The sequence below is a fragment of the Ostrea edulis genome, chromosome 3 (assembly GCF_947568905.1).
Source record: "Ostrea edulis chromosome 3, xbOstEdul1.1, whole genome shotgun sequence".
NCBI classification, from domain to species: Eukaryota; Metazoa; Mollusca; class Bivalvia; order Ostreida; family Ostreidae; genus Ostrea; species Ostrea edulis.
This window is the reverse complement of record NC_079166.1, coordinates 76,056,014-76,072,563: the sequence shown is the minus strand read 5'-3', so window position 1 is coordinate 76,072,563 and position 16,550 is coordinate 76,056,014. Positions and strand designations below refer to the sequence as shown.

Genomic DNA, 16,550 nt, shown 5'->3' with positions numbered 1-16,550 from the left:
TAACACTCTGTCAACACACCATGTTACATGGATTTTTTTCAGATTGAAGGTTGTTAGAGAAACCGTAACTTCAAAGGTACCGCTGAAGCGTGAACTTTCAGTCAGCGGGACTCCGTGTTTTTAACCAATACTGCATTATGGTCGGTGAAATTACCATTACTAATCCTTTTCTGAATGCAGGAATTTTTTAATAGAATTCTGTGAAGTATCACTGTTGACATTAGATTGTATTTCTAGTGATATTCTGGTTGTTTTCTATTTACATATTCACTTGATCGACAGTAGAAAAGTCAGTTTTACAGAAATTTTGCATTGAAACGTCGAATATGTACACATGTTACGAACTCATACATGCGAGTTTTACGAACTTGCTTCTGATCATTTTGTATATATATGAAACTTATACGGTACCAATTTCGATGCACCGGATGTGTATTTCGACAAATAATGTCTCTTCAGTGATGATCAAGCCAATATTTTGGAAATCCGAAATAAAAATAAACTTGTAGGAGCTAAAAGGAAAACCAGTGTGCCAAAGACTGGAGCCAAATTCGTCTGAGTATCAGAGCTATGTAGGAGGGAGATAATCCTTAATTTTCAAATTAATTTCTAAATCTATTCACAGCAATTAGATATAGATCAATATTCGTATTTTGAAGCTAGTACCGAAGTACTTAGCTTCTGGGCTGTAGACACCATAAGAGACTTACATTCCATCAGCAGAGGCCTCGACCCAGGGGTTGTAATATAAAACTTATACGGTACCAATTTTGATTCGTCAGATGCGCATTTCGACAAATAATGTCATAATATCATATATAATAAAATACGTTCAGCAAAGTATTTGCTACTAGAGCTGAATATTAAATCTAATTGTAAAGATGGTAAGATGTGATAGAGTCTGCATTACTTTGAGTGGAATGATTCTATAGAGGAGTTGATAAAATGAACTCACCAAAACCTATTTTAAGCAACAAAAACCAATAAATGAGTTTTACATATAACCAACTTCTCATTTCAGATAATGGTCAAGATCACATTGTGGATAATTGTGGCACGAAATGTGAATCTAAGACGTTTGGAAACTAGACCAGTACATATTCTAGTCAACCAGTATGTGGCCTTATGATAAATCAGCATAAAAAGTCAAGATAACCAACAGTGGTCAATCTTATAAGCAATACAAAATTGATCGGTCACACCTGCCGTGAGTGCTATATATTGATCAGGTAAACGGAATAATGCGTAGTCATAAGCAGTATATAAAGAACGGCCTGATGAAACATGTCACTTAGCATTTGACAAAACGACAGGTAAATGCTATGCATTCACCAAACTATTAAATATTTCCACTTACTCCCCCTAGGCACCCGATCCCACTTCTGATGTGTCCAGGGGTCCGTGTTTATGCAACTTTCTATTTTGTATTGCTTATAGGAGTTATGAGATTAATCACTGTTCGTTCTCTCCACCTTCCATGAAAAAGCATCATTCAACTGGACATAATGAACAGAATATCAAGAAATTCATTTTTTATTCCGTCTTTTTCATTGAGCAAGATCAAGATTTAGGGCTCAGGCGGGTGTGACCGGACGACATGGGATGTTTACTCATCCTAAGCACCTGATACAACCTCTGGTATATCCATGGATCCATGTTTCCCCAGCTCTCTGTTTTGTATTGCTTATAGGACTTATGAGATTGATCAATGTTCGTTATATTCACCTTTCCTTGAGCAATTTTAACTTTAAACATAGTGGGTTCAACTGTGTATAAGTAATGAAGATTACGTGAATCGACAGAAAAGTGCATATAGAATGTGAGTGTGATTAATTCTACACAATGAGTAATGTAAAAGTCTAATTGAATTAATCAGATATCGTGGAAAATTATTTCACCACTATAAATCTAAAATGCAATAAAATAATTTGATATATGTATTTAGGAAAGGAAGATAAACTGATATTTTATTCACTATTAATTTTCTAATTTCTATTTTTTACACACGAATTCACGAAACACACGTGTTCTATCTGTCAATCAGCTGACGTTTGCTGGACCTCATCAATCACCTGAGTCACCTTGGCTCATATTCAAAGATATGTCCTATATATTCGTACGTAAAACTTTGATCCCTATTGTGGCCCCAACCTACTCCAAAAGGGGGGGGGGGGCATGAATTTTACAAAATTGAATATGCACTATGTCATTAAGCTTTCATGTAAATGTAAACTTTTCTGGCCAGTGATTTTTCAGAAGATTTTTAATGATTGTTCCCATATATTTGTAGCTAAAAGTTTAAAATTTTGATCCCCTACTGTGACCACATCTTACCCCCGGGAACCATGATTTTTACAACTTCAATCTGAACTATGTTAGGAAGCTTTTGTGCAAATGTAAACTTCTTTAGCCCAATGGTTTTAAAGAACATTTGTAAATATTTTTTCTATTTATTAGTTATGTAAAACTTTCTATTGTGGCCTCATTATAACCCCAGGGGTCATGGCTTTAACAAATAAGATTTTTCAAGATTTTCCCTATGTATTTGTACCTAAAACTTTCATCTCCTATTACTTCCGGAGGTCACGATTGTAATAAACTTAAATCTGCACCGTTAGAAAGCTTTCATGTAAATTTCCACTTTCCTGGCCCAGTAGTTTTTGAGAAGTTTTAAAAATATTTTCCCGATATATTTATATGCAAATCTTTGATCCCCTATTGTGACCCCCATCGTACCCCGGGACAATAATTTTAACAAACGTGAATCTGCGCTATGTCAGAAAGATTTCATGTAAGATTCAGCTCTTCTAGCCCAGTGCTTCTTGAGAAGAAGATTTTAAAAGATTTTCCTATATATTTGTATGTAAAACTCTGATCCTCTAGTGTGGCCCCATCGATACCCCGGGGGCCATGAATTTAATAACATTGAATTTGCACTATTTGAGGAAGCTGTAAATTTCTGGTCCAGTGGTTCTTGAGAAGAAGATCTTTAAATAACCCCACCCTATTTTTGCATTTTTGTGATTATCTCCCCTTTGAAGGGGCATGAGTCTTAATTTGAACAAATTTGGAAGCCCCTCAGCCAAGGATGCCAAGTTTGGTTATGATTGGTCCAGTGGTTCTGGAGAAGAAGTCGGAAATGTTAAAAAAAAACCTTTACAGATGGACAGAGGACGTACAACAGGCGATCAGAAAAGCTCATTTAAGCTTTCAGCTTACCTGAGCTAAAAAATACCAGAAATTATATTGCGTGTGGTTTGATTTTCAAACTTGTGAGATTGTTTTTATTTAAAGAAGTGCTAAGGTCCCCACCACCCTGAGCGAATTTATTGCATAGAGGAGTAGATAAAATCAACCCCCAACAACCAGACTTCTTGGATCCGCGACTTACACTATTCGATCGTGATTTTCATTAGATTGAATGCAATTCGTGTCATTTTGAGCATGGAAGCAAAATGTGTTTGTGAAACAATATGTTATGGTCAAACTGAAGGTCAATGTCATTAGGTCATCAGCTCAAAAATGGTACGGAAAGAAATGCCTTGTTGCAAGGAATACACAGATGAAATATAAAGTTCCTATCACTCACAAGTTCTGTTTTTGCGGACAAACAGCGAGGCGGGCATGTCATCAACTGTATGCCTTTGAGTCTCCGATTTCGGGATCAAAAAGACTCTATTTTTAGCATAGCAACATGTATTATTTCATACAGTGTAATGCGATAAATATACAAGTTTTAAACTCATTAGGAAATCAATCTGATAGTAACCCTTATTTGATAAGTGTGGAGAAACATTGTCTTCCGTCCAGCATCGTGTTGTTGAAACTGACTGCTAATTGTAGTATCAAAGTATTTAAAACAACATTTCTAGAAATTAATTAATAAAACATGAAGAAAGAACTGAAAAAGTAAAACTAAATCTAATTAAGCGATAAATGTGTTGCAAGTTTCGTTCATCTGATGATTAATATTTAATGATACATCACATGTAAGAGTTTCAATGCGTGGATCTGACTTACCTATCAGAGAGAAGAGTAGTCCGTGGACAAAAATCGCTTTCATCGTGGACGTAGACATCACTACAATGTGTTTTACTACTCTACTGACAAAACAAGACTACGTTAGAAAACAGCTCGCGATTCATCGGCGCAAAGAACTGTCATACAGGATTCTTTTCAACACCATTGATTTTTGTTTAGTTCTAATTTGTTTCAAATACATGTACATGTCATATTGAGCTACTTTCTATTGGCTTTGTAATTAGCGATATTTTACTTGCGAACGGAGACTAAAACGCGAAATATTTTATGAGGACGGTATACTATTTGTTTTTCATTTTAAATTCAACGTGCACGATGTCGCTTAGAATTTCAAGTATAAGTTAAGCACTGGTCCAGCTGAGAATCAAGCTCAAGAGAATAAGTTGAACATTTCTAATCGAAGAAATACGTTTGCTTATTAATTATGACAACAATGAAACACTAAATTAAATAATGTGTACTAGCGGTAGGTACATTTTTACTCCAAAACAAAACATTTAACTGCATTGTACATCTTCAACTTGATCATATTACAAATATACACGCATTGAATAAGCTGGTATTACTGTTAGAATTTATCAAACATCTATTTTACACCATGCATGCACTTATCCTATTATATTCACATTTCCAATGTGTTTGCCTTTGATATATTTACAGATTTTAGTGATAGCCATTTCCTCATGAATGCGCTGCAGAGGTGAACAACGCGCATATGAATACATATAAGTATCTTGTGTCCATTTTAATGCCTGCAGATTTTGACAGTAAGGAGTGTAAAATTTGAATATGAAAAAATAAATTTCATAGTTGAAGATGCATTAGGTTATAAACTGCAGCGCTTCACGTTTTCTATGAAGTGCGGTAAATTGAGATTTATTTGTGAAGTAAACAATTGTTCAGCTCTTACCATTGATTAGATTCCACTCTCGTTTTATTCTGATACTTCAATTCATAACTTATTATAATATGAAAAAAAAATTTGCAATGTTATAAACAATCATGTAAATTATAGGACAGTACAATCGACTAGCTGTAAGATGCGCAGTGAGCAGCAACATTAATTACAGTGGATGAATATCAGAGAAATGTCTGAAATAGTTGCATGTAGCAACAATGGCACCCGCTGTGAGTTCAATATTATCATATATGTTTGCCGTCAATGTTTTTAGAACTTGTAGTGATAGTCATTCCCTCGTTGATGCGCGTATGAATATAGATAAATATTGTACGCTCATTTTCCCTGCTGGGAATTCCGATTGAAATAAAAGCTGAATGTAAATACAAGAGAATGAATTTCAAATTTTGATTTTTCAAAACCGTTCCACTTTGCCATATATTACGTACTACTCAGTTGTATCGCAGTACGGTACAGATTATCGTACATACATACTTATTATCTCGTATCTACGACTTATTTATGTCACGTGTATCACTTAGTCTGTGATAGTACTACTTATTATATCATACGCAATACACAGATAAAGTCTTGTTTTTCATTTGGCAGTGATTACGCAACGCTTCCGTAGCGTAGACCTTCTCAAAGTAACCTTCTGAATACAACTGTAAACTCTTGTGTAATAAGTTATTGTACAGCTTACATCATCAATGGTCGGATGGGAACGATAAACACACAATGAGTGGTATAAACCCGTACAAATAACAACAATGATGTCATAACTAGTTTATCTTTATTATCGATTTTCTAATTAGTAATCTGATATTATATTTTTATCGCTCATTTCAATGTTCCTTTTTCTAATAGTATTGTGTCGTCCAATTTTACTAAGACAGATGCATATTACCCACGCATTAAATCCTGGTTATCCGAGTTAATCACCTGTAAAAACATTGATAGGAGTTCGATATTAAAAGGGAATTGAATGATGTGCCAGAGCGCGATGTAGTGGATGATTTATAGCAAAAGAGTGCAAAGTATAGTTAGTGTCATATAGAAGAAAAATGGCAAACCACATTATTTTACTTGATAATGTAGAACTACAAAGAAAATGATGTAGGGGAAGGGGGAGGGGGGGGGTAAACGTAGAAGGTATCATTCTGAGAACAAGAATGGCGTCATATTAAATTATCAAGAAATGAACTTATATTGGATTCCTGTATACAGTTCTGTTTAAATAATATCAGAGTGAGGCCCGTTAGAGTAGACAACTGTTTGATATTCTTTTCATACAAAACTGTGTGAGGCATTTATTGTACTTAAGCATTAATTAATACCTAAATTAATGACAGACTACTCAGTGATATCGGAAGTTATTTTTTTTTTCAGACCAAACGAACAAAGAAATGACGTCAGAGCAATGCTCTAGCATTGAAACCTTTGAAAGAGAAAGGACTTGAGAACGAGTAAACTTTACATAGGAACTGACACTACATCAACAAAAATAATGAATAAATGATTGCGGGTCTGTTGTTGCTATGAGTGGTCTGCTGGTTTATACAACTGATCATACGGATCAATAAAGCTTAAACCATCGACATGTAGCACATCTATTTCTTCAAAGTTGTGACAGTACAATTAGTTCTGAAGAATATTAGATGTTGCTCAAATCCTAGAACCACGGAACATGCATTACTAGGTCTATAATTATGCTTACTTAATAAAAATATTTTTCCTCCACCATTTCAACATTTCTCTCGTTTTGTAATATCTTTGATACGATCTTTAACAGTGACAGTGTACCAGATAAATAATTAATCGAAAATGTCTTAGCGAAAATTTCCCACAGAGGTGATCCTTCACTAACTGACAAGTCTTCCGGGTAACCGTTTGAAATTATGCATAGACAAAATCTTAAATAATTCAGCGCTATTCAATTATTGAAAATCTTAAATAGTTCAATGTTATACTTGAGTAAAAAGCCCACAGTTGTGTTGTTTTGTAATGCCCCGCTACCCTCGTCATGCATTTAGACTGTTTCGATATGAGGATTTTTTTATCGTGCTGATGTAACTGTATACACTGTTTCCACAGGACTCCTCTTTGTAAAATTAAGATTAAGCATTGAATAATAACAACATCCACACTATCATTTGTAAAAGTAAACTATTCTGAGATATATTGTATCTAATAAATAGAACCACTTGTTACCAAATCGTTAAACTTGTTTATCGTAAACGCAACTCTAACTCAGCTTCAAAAGCGTTTCAGAAAGAAAAGTAACAGTCAATGTGACTCCGAAGGTGGAAGGACAGGTGCTTGTTTTTAACAGGTAAAATTTACTTCCTGCTCATATTTCAGTAGACTTAGACACCTATATGTATAGGGCTTAATTGTAGCTGTTTTAGCTATCTAATTCACATGTATATGTTGAAAATGAATATATCAATGTTCACAATTCTATTGATGCTCAAAATAAACAATATTACGTATGGTAACTAAGAATTTCACATTCAGCTCACGTTTACGATATTCATTTTCCTACATTATGATATAAAGTTAATATATCTGTTAATTAAAATGTTTATAAATCCGACAAATTTTGTTACAAAATCTCAACAAAATGTAGGGAAAAAAATAATACAATGAACAAAATGATATAAGCTATCCATTAAAAGTTATGCATTACTTTTAATAGACCGCTGAACATCAAAAAGAGGAAATAAATGCTTTCGAAATGTAAAACTCCCAGCTGAGATCCAATGTATTGAATGCCCTCCCCCTATTTTTCATTATATGGCAAATACATATCATAGATTATATCAGTTTGTTCAGAACATCCAAAATATTAGTATTATGGGTGTTGCATTGAACATGTATTAATGAATTTAAAAAATGTTAGTGAAAACTGATTTTAATTAGGTTTGAGATGGCGGGACATTAATTGGCAAGAGTGGGAATGCACAACATTCGTGACTGGTATCTGTTACATTCCAAACGTTTGATGTCACAAGTACACGTGAAAAGTACTGACACAATTCAGTGTGAACGACCGCAGAGAAATATAGGATTGAAATCGTAGTTTTTTAAGTCAATTTCAAACTACCATGCAACTGTATCTACATTTGTATCATAACTAATATAACGGATATAAGGCGCACTAATATGATGTCTTCTGAAATGCGTTGGTGACCAGTGAATGATTTGGATATTTTCAGTAAATCAGCAACATAAACCTTATAACTTTATTTGACTTGGAAATCATATGCCACTAACCTTAACTTAAAATATTTCATGGAAGACATGAACTAGCATGTGGTATGCTGAAAATCGCAGGTCTCTACACAAAACCTGAACATTAATGGACAAAAGGTATCAGGTTATACATTTATAACATTTAAAATCGGTTATACATTCCCTCAAATACCAACCCAATCTCACCGATTCTACTTTATAAAACATTAATTTTAATCAGGATTTGTAAAATATTAACAAAATATAAACTGACTTAAACAGCATTCCTGATGCTATTTGCTGGAAAAAAAATTATCATTACTATTCACTTCACAAATATATCTATTCCGCGTGCTTTGCAATGTCAACACGGTTGCATCTAGAAAATACAATGCTTGAAAAATTACATCAAATTAAATATTAAACAGTTCAAACAAACGATCATAAAAGTATCAGGCATATTCATGGTAACTGACAAAATCGGTTAACTCACTGAAATATCAGAACATCAAGCGGACACAACTCGGACAGGGAAGAGGAAGCGATGATATAGACCCCACCTACCAACAGCGGAGATATTCATTATACACTAACCTACAATTATGTTAGGGTTAGTCAGATTCCTCCCATAGAAGCAGAAATATCAGAACCTGTGCATCACCAGAGTACACTCTTGGCACTCATAAGTCGCCAAACATCTGGATCAGCTTGTAATGGTTAGGATGTGAACCGTCGACAGGGGACATCTCCTCCTCCTAGGCACCTAATCCTACTTTTGGTATATCCATCTGTCCGTGTTTGCCCTACTTTCAATTTTGCATTACTTAATTTTGCATTACTTAATAGGAATTATGAAATTGATCGCTTTTTGTGATTTTCACCATTCCAAAATTATGCGTTTTTAAATATGTTTTAAATAACTAGTTGCAAGGTCTATCAACTGTATCAAAATGAAAAGTTAACATAACGAACAGCGATCGGTCTCATAACTACTAAAGGCAAGCAAAAATAGATACAGGCAAACATGGACATATATATACAAGAGGTGGGATCAGGTATCTAGAAGGCGTAAGCATACCCTATCGACCTGTCACACCCTCAATAAGTCCTATATCTTGAGCAGAACAGAAGAATTGCATGCATTTGTTGCGAATTTGATCCATGTTACTTTTATTTTATTGACATTTTTAAAGAAAATCTCATGCATTCGGTTCCTTTGATATACATGCATGTACTTGTGCATGAATAAGGTAATTAATTATGATATAAACGTAACAGTCTTTTCGAATGAATACTTCGCAGCAATTTATGATTTGCTTTATTTTGAATAAGTAGTTTCTATATTGTTACCGTGACCAAATCTTTCACAACTATGACACTTTGTTTCCTATTTATTAACTAAATCACATATACATGTTCGCTAAAGAGAAAATGGAAATGCACATCTGAATGGCATGTACATGTAGCATATATGTACAAGATATATGAAAATATAACGTATTATTCTACGGAGCCATTAGTTCGAAAGTATGAAAGAAAGGATTCGCACTATTTGACGCAGTCCCGCCACCCAACCGTCCGTTACAATCCAATGACATCCGTTCTAAATCTACAGGTAAACAGCCCTATGAAAATCAACGAAGAAATAGTTTCATTAACTATAAATAGGTAAACATATTAAAATAACATAAATTTGATAATTCGATGATATATCAAATACCTTACAAAAATTAAGTCTTATTTTTATCCAACAAAACGTAATCGATTGAAAGAATATTTTGTCGGACCAGAGAAGTACAACAGAAATAAGTTATTATACATTACGCCATAATTATAATGAAAATACAAAATGAAAATATAGCAGCTTACAAAATGTGTTTACAACAGGTAAAATAAGAATAGAAACATAACAATATTAAACATTTAGTGAACAGCACGTAAGTGGCAACATATGTACAAGTATATCAAATAAAGACATAGCGTCAATTTAGGAAGTTTAACATACCCCAAATGTGTTTGTTTACTTTCACGTGTCCTACGTTGGAAATGAAAAGTAACGAATCAGTGTGAATAGTATCACATCAGTTTAGCTGGCATGTGAACTGATTATGTGTTTCTCTGTGAGGAAAGTTGTGACAAATTGTCAGCGGAATATCTTTATTCATGATGAGAAAAAGTCCAGGAAACTTTTGACCTACTCTTAACACTTAAGTAGGTTCCGATGAATCAATCTAGTTAAAACGCAAATTAAACTTGTATTCCTCCGAAAGGAAGCTTGCGAGTCTGATGATGGGCGTACAAATATAAACCGATTGTTGTTTACTTCCAGAACCTTTTCAAATAGTCAGCATTAACTGTATGGTAGTCTTCCATTTCGTGATGAGGACATTTCACTTTCTTCCCTGACCCCAGTTTACTTTCCTCTAAAAACCTCCCCTCTATCTCCAGTCCGATAATCTGATCCTGTTCTTCCATGCACGCGTAGCCTATTTTGAAAGACAGGTGTTTGTGAAATGTGTCGGTGACATCTTTCAATAGCTGGTCAATTCTCTTTCTGATCGCAACTGTAATGTGTTTAATGAGCATGTCTCCCTTTCGTATTATTTGAAGCTGGATTGAAGTAGATGTAACAAGTATTACGACATAGTGATCTTTACGCTTAAACATGGCAGCGTTCTTGTACAGACATTTGATATCATTATTCTTGAGGACTCTCCATTTTCTGATCTGCATACAAGCCACAACAACTCGATAAAACAGGAAGTATGGCAAAAAGTCAAAGACGTACACTAACACTGATGTTTTCGATGTTGTATCTTGGATGACCTTTTTCTGGGTTTCTTCAAATTTCCTTTTGTTCATGCAAGGGATATAATGAAGGTCGTGTCCAACAGCCAATAACCCGAGTCGTTCCATATATTTCAACATGGAACCTTTATGATGCAGCAGACCCCTACAATGTTCGCTGTCAGCTTTCTTATTTTGAGTGTTGATATTCTTCTCTTCCAGCTCCCATATATCAATCAGAAGTGAATCTTTCAAGTTCCCTGTGTTGTAGTACTCAATCCAGTCCTGGCGACTAGCAATGTATCCGCTTACGTGCAGCCGGTCTGTGATGATTGTTTTAAATGCATTCACAAACCACTGGACATCAATAATGACTGAATCTTTAAGTCCTTCTTCATTAAAGAAAAGAGCCCGTCCAGCATCATGATAGTAACGCAACATATCAGCTGCACTCTGGACCTTCTCTTTTCCTTTAACAGGCAGTCTACGATGAATGTCCGAGATAGGTACAATTCTTTCCATTTTCTTCTCATTGATCTCGCTGTTAAAAAAAACCCACTCGTGCGGTATCTTCTCGCTCCATCTTGGTTGAGTTGTAATGTCGATAATGCATCTCTCCAGTTCAGCGATTGACTGACTTGGTGGAAACTGTATCAGAAAACACCGGTCTTCTCTGATATACTGTGCAAGATCAGATTGAGCTGGTATTACATCTAGTAGGCAATCCAGGAAATTGGCCTTGTCCTGTTGAATTATAATAGTTATGTTTAAATTATGAATAATCATTTAATAACTTGTAAATTAAGAACATATTAGAAATCAAATGTATGATTTCATAAACAAGCTAATTCAAGGAATCTGCTCAAGGACAGAATAGGTGTTTTGAACAACTAAATTACTTATTTGTTACTATAAAATTATATCAAAATACGCATTTTCAATGCTTTGAAATATATAGCAATATTGAAACTAAGTACTACTACTGTGTATAAACAACTGCAATTACACATGTTACCCCCCCCCACCCCCCCACCCCACCCAGTGCTACAAACATTAAAACAGTAGTACAAAACATAATGGAAAAATGAAATATTAAATGTAGAATTCTCAAAAAAGCAAGCACTTTTAAAATGTCACATGTATATTTTCAATGATTTTATAACATCTATAATGTACATGGTCTGAAAAATGCTAAGTAAAAGTTGTTAGAGGAATTGGTTACACAAAGTAGGCACAACGATTAAAAAATGGCAAAGTTCAGCTACATGTACATGTAAATTTTTCAAAGAATGTCCGCTCATTTCCAAAAAGACGCATGCGCATCTTCAATGGTTCCACAACAGCTATTCAAGGTCTGAAGGATGTCATATAAATGCTTGAAAAATGACTAAGTACAACTACACGTGCATTTTTTTGAAAAATATATAATAACTTTCAAAAGTACTATACACATATTCAATATGCCTAAAACAACTGTACACAGTTTGAGAAACGTAAAATTAGAGGTGTGAGAGGAGTTGATTACATAAAATAGGTACCGTCTATTCAAGAAATGCTTAAACAATGACTAAGTTCAACTAGACGTAAAATTTTCGAAAAATGTCTGATCACTTTCAAAAAGGCACATGCACCTTTCCAATGTATCCATAACAGCTGTAAAATGTTAGAGGAACGTCAAGACAGAGGTGTGAGAGGAGTTGATTACATGAAGTAGGTACTCTTACAGGGACGACCGCCCGCCAGCCCGACAACCCGCCATTAATGATTCTATAAGCCGCTAGCACGTTGTGAAATCGCAGCAGAAATGACGAGGATTATCAAATATGTTCTGGAAAAATATAACCGTCACTGCGGTACTTCATCGAAAAACCCAGAAAAAAATAACCTGTTTTGAAAGTACCACAGACGTGTTTAATAACCAAACATGTTTTCCCATAACTTCGTAAATTTCAAAAAGTCGGTTATTGCTGTTGATATGCTTGTTTATTAAAGAAAACTACTGAAGCTAAATATGACACCGCATCGCACCGTTTTCGCTGAATGAGTTATATTTCATCTATTGTACTAATTCTTTCATTAACTCTAATGGAGAACATAATACCACTAGTTAAGTAACACTTTTCACATAACGAACCAAACCCAGTTGGTGTTTCCCTATCGTATGAGCATAGTACCGGTACATATAATCATTGCATGAAGTGAATTTTTATGTTGAATATCATTCTTGTCATACATCAACTATGAAGAATAACTTACTAACATATTACACGACAAACACTGTGATGTAAATCCATTATTGTCTCATTAAAATTGACTGAAAACTTGGTATACGTATAACTGAATGTCGGACAGATGAAAACGAAACCGACAGAAGTTGAAGAAACATCTAGTCTATTCCGGTGGTAATAATTTACTTTCGTTGGCATATAAAAAAAGACAGTGTCTCTTATCGGAAATGTTAATACAAATATGTAAAAGTAACATAACTCAAGAACAGCAGAACTGATAAAACTGAAAACGAAATATTTTTTTTGGATTTTTTCTTATCTTAATTCTAGCATTACGTGTAAATTCTATACAAATCTGCTCAATTTGTCGCATGTTACTGCGTGCTGCATAAACCGTCATTTTATTATTGATGTCAAGACATTCTAAGTCTCATAACTCTATAGACACATCCTAGGAATCTGAAAAAGGGGTTTGCCTTTGCCTAATTCAATAGTTATGTATAAATCTATGGAAATCCTACCAAGGCAACTCGAGTTAGAGCGTGTCATAGAAAGGTTTGATTGGAAATCAGACGGACGCATAGACGAAAGGACAGAACGATTACTACATGACACACCCATATGGCGGGCCCTAGTAAAACATACTTCCCTTCTTTTGTATTACCTTGTACACTGTATTTTCCCAGTGAGAGGCAACGATGATGATCTCCACCTTCTGTCCATCTCTTGTGGAACAATAAGTATGGACAGATTTCAGCCAGAATATGAAATATTCTATAACAAAAAAGATCCATACGAACAACGGGGCTTAACTCTTACATTTACATGTTGCTAATTACACATGGATCAAACATGAGGATGGACTGAACCTAAGAAATGATGTGAAAATAACATTTTAAATTGCATAAAAGAGAGACTCAAAAGTTCCGTAAATATGAGTACACAGGAAACATATATACTTGTACCTCCGTATGTCCATCCAGCAAAAACGGTGTCCGCCTGGTCACACACTTCCTTATCCACCACCTGGTCCAGACGTTTAGAGGCGTCCACTACCACCATGTAGAAAGATCTTCTGGTCAGGTAAATCTGATGACAGGCGTAATACGCACACTGCCCTCCAAAGTCAAAGAAAGTTACCGTCTTTTCATCAGTCCCATTGCTGTTCTTTTTGCCACCGATATCTTTTGACCTAACTGTAAAAAGCAATATATTATCACTAAACAGGTTTTGTTTTAAATCTATGTCTAAAAAGTGTGTTATATTTCCATTCTCAATTGATGTTTAGCATATGACGAAGTGGCAAGAATTTCGTAATCATTGAAGGTAAATTTCAAACATGTCTAGTGGTCTAACGTAACGATGAAACATTTAAACGAGTAATTGGGATTTTTTTAACCAAAAAAAAAAATGAACATTGAAATCTTAGAAAATTATTGATAGAGTTGCGATTTTGATATAGTTTCATTATTAAAGATAGAGGATGTCCATAATCAAATGAAAAAGAAACACGAGAGTCGTTTACCTTTGCTTCATACTTATTTAAGCTTCTATGCAAGAACTTGTTTTGCGTATTTATTCATCTCAATTGACTCGATGCAAAAGAGCACTGAAGCTTGTTCTGCGATCTATCAATTTTTAGAAAGTGGCAGACTACTGACAAACAAGTTGGTGGTGCAGAGGTCCCAACTATCTCGTTTAAAGTCAGCAGTTTGCATATTCTATGGTCGTATTAACAATCTTGTTTTTGAATCAAACATATCATTGGATCAAATGCTGTCTGACTTGTTTCATACCCGATTGTTAGACCGTTATTGACACACTAAATTTGACTACAGATAACTTCATTTACCTGATCAAAGATCATGGTTGGTGTAACCGGTAGATAGGATATGCGTACTCCCCCTAAGCACATGCTCCCAACTATGGTATTTACAGTAGTCAATGTTTATCTAACTCTTTATATTGTATTTCATGTAGGAGTTCTGAGATTGATCACTGATCGTGATCTTCACCTTTTCGCACTTAATATACGGATTTTTCACAATACGGAATTTGAGAGTCCTTCAAGAGTACCTCCATTCTTTTTAAATTGCATATCATCAAAAAGCTTAGCTTAAATATTTGAGATATAGATGAAAGGCGAAGATAACGAACAGTGATCAATCTCATAACTCCTTTAAGCAATACAAGATAGATACTAGGGCAAACATGGCCCCTAGATATACTTGAGGTGAGATCAGGTTCCTAGGGGATTATGGATTCCCTGTTAACCGCTCACATCCGCCGTGAGCCCTTTCTGGGTTGTCAGTAGTCAATATATATCATTGAGACAGATGCTGTCAGACGAGTTTCATAGGAATTGTTAGGTCGTTCTTGGCACACTGATTTTGACTGCGGACACCTCCGTTTACCTGATCGTGATAAAGGACTCACGGCGGGTGTAACCGGTCGACAGGGGAAGTTTACTCCTCCTAGACACCTTATCCCACCTCTGGTGTTACCAGGGGTCCATGATTGCACATCTATCTATTTTGTATTGCTTATAGGAGTTATGAGACTGATCATTGTACGTTATCTTCACCTTTCATCAGTGTGCCAAGAACGGCCTAACCATTGGTATGAAACAAGTCGGACAACATGTGACCCAATGGTAGGTTATGTTGGTAAACTAGATAGTTATATCGACCATAGTTCTGAAACAAGAGATGTTTGTAAAAACGCATATGTCCCCAATGGTGCAAAATTGATTAGAGTTATACACACATATCGTCTAATTGATAGTAGCTTCACCAATTCAAAATACTGAACAGACAATATTTTCCTATGTCAAGAGTGAATTGACCATGCGACCTAATATCAATAACGGTCGTTTACTGCTTATGATGTACTAGTGCACCAAGTTCGGTGTCAAACAAGCAACTAATTAATACTTACAATATAGGAGACACTATTTTACTATATCCAGTTTAACCTTTGACCTTTGAGAATGTGACCTCAAAATCAATAGTGGTCATCGTCTTCTGACGATGTACCAGTGCACCATGTTTTAGGTCTGTCAAGCAAAAGGTTCTCAAGATATAGAGCGGAAAGTATATTCCTATGTCCTGTTTGACCCTTGACCTTTGACCAAGTGACTGCAAAATCAATAGCGGTCATCCTATTTTACAAATATATCAGTGTACCTAGTTTAATGTCTGGCAAGTAAAGGATTCTCAAGATATTGAGCGAACAGTACATTTCAATGTCCAGTTTGACTCTTGACCTTTGACCAAGTGACCTCAAAATTAATAGGGTTCTCCTCTTCTAAAGCTGTAGCAGTATACCAAATTAGGTGTCCCTCAGGCAAAGGGTTTTCAAGT

At 35.1% G+C, this 16,550-nt stretch overlaps 1 protein-coding gene across 3 annotated transcripts in view; it reads right to left on the bottom strand.

The window, feature by feature from the left end:
* Positions 1 to 8,174: 8,174 nt before the first annotated feature.
* The window catches only part of LOC130052877 (uncharacterized), a 46,551-nt gene continuing 38,175 nt past the window's right edge, over positions 8,175 to 16,550 (bottom strand). For all 3 annotated transcript variants that reach the window (XM_056159028.1, XM_056159029.1, XM_056159030.1), the window contains 3 exons: positions 14,154 to 14,384; positions 13,853 to 13,962; positions 8,175 to 11,704 (listed from right to left, as the gene is read on the bottom strand). In XM_056159028.1, the coding sequence (XP_056015003.1) occupies positions 10,493 to 11,704; positions 13,853 to 13,962; positions 14,154 to 14,384 (1,553 nt within the window). In that variant the 3' untranslated portion in view covers positions 8,175 to 10,492. The remainder of the gene's footprint in view (positions 11,705 to 13,852; positions 13,963 to 14,153; positions 14,385 to 16,550) is intronic.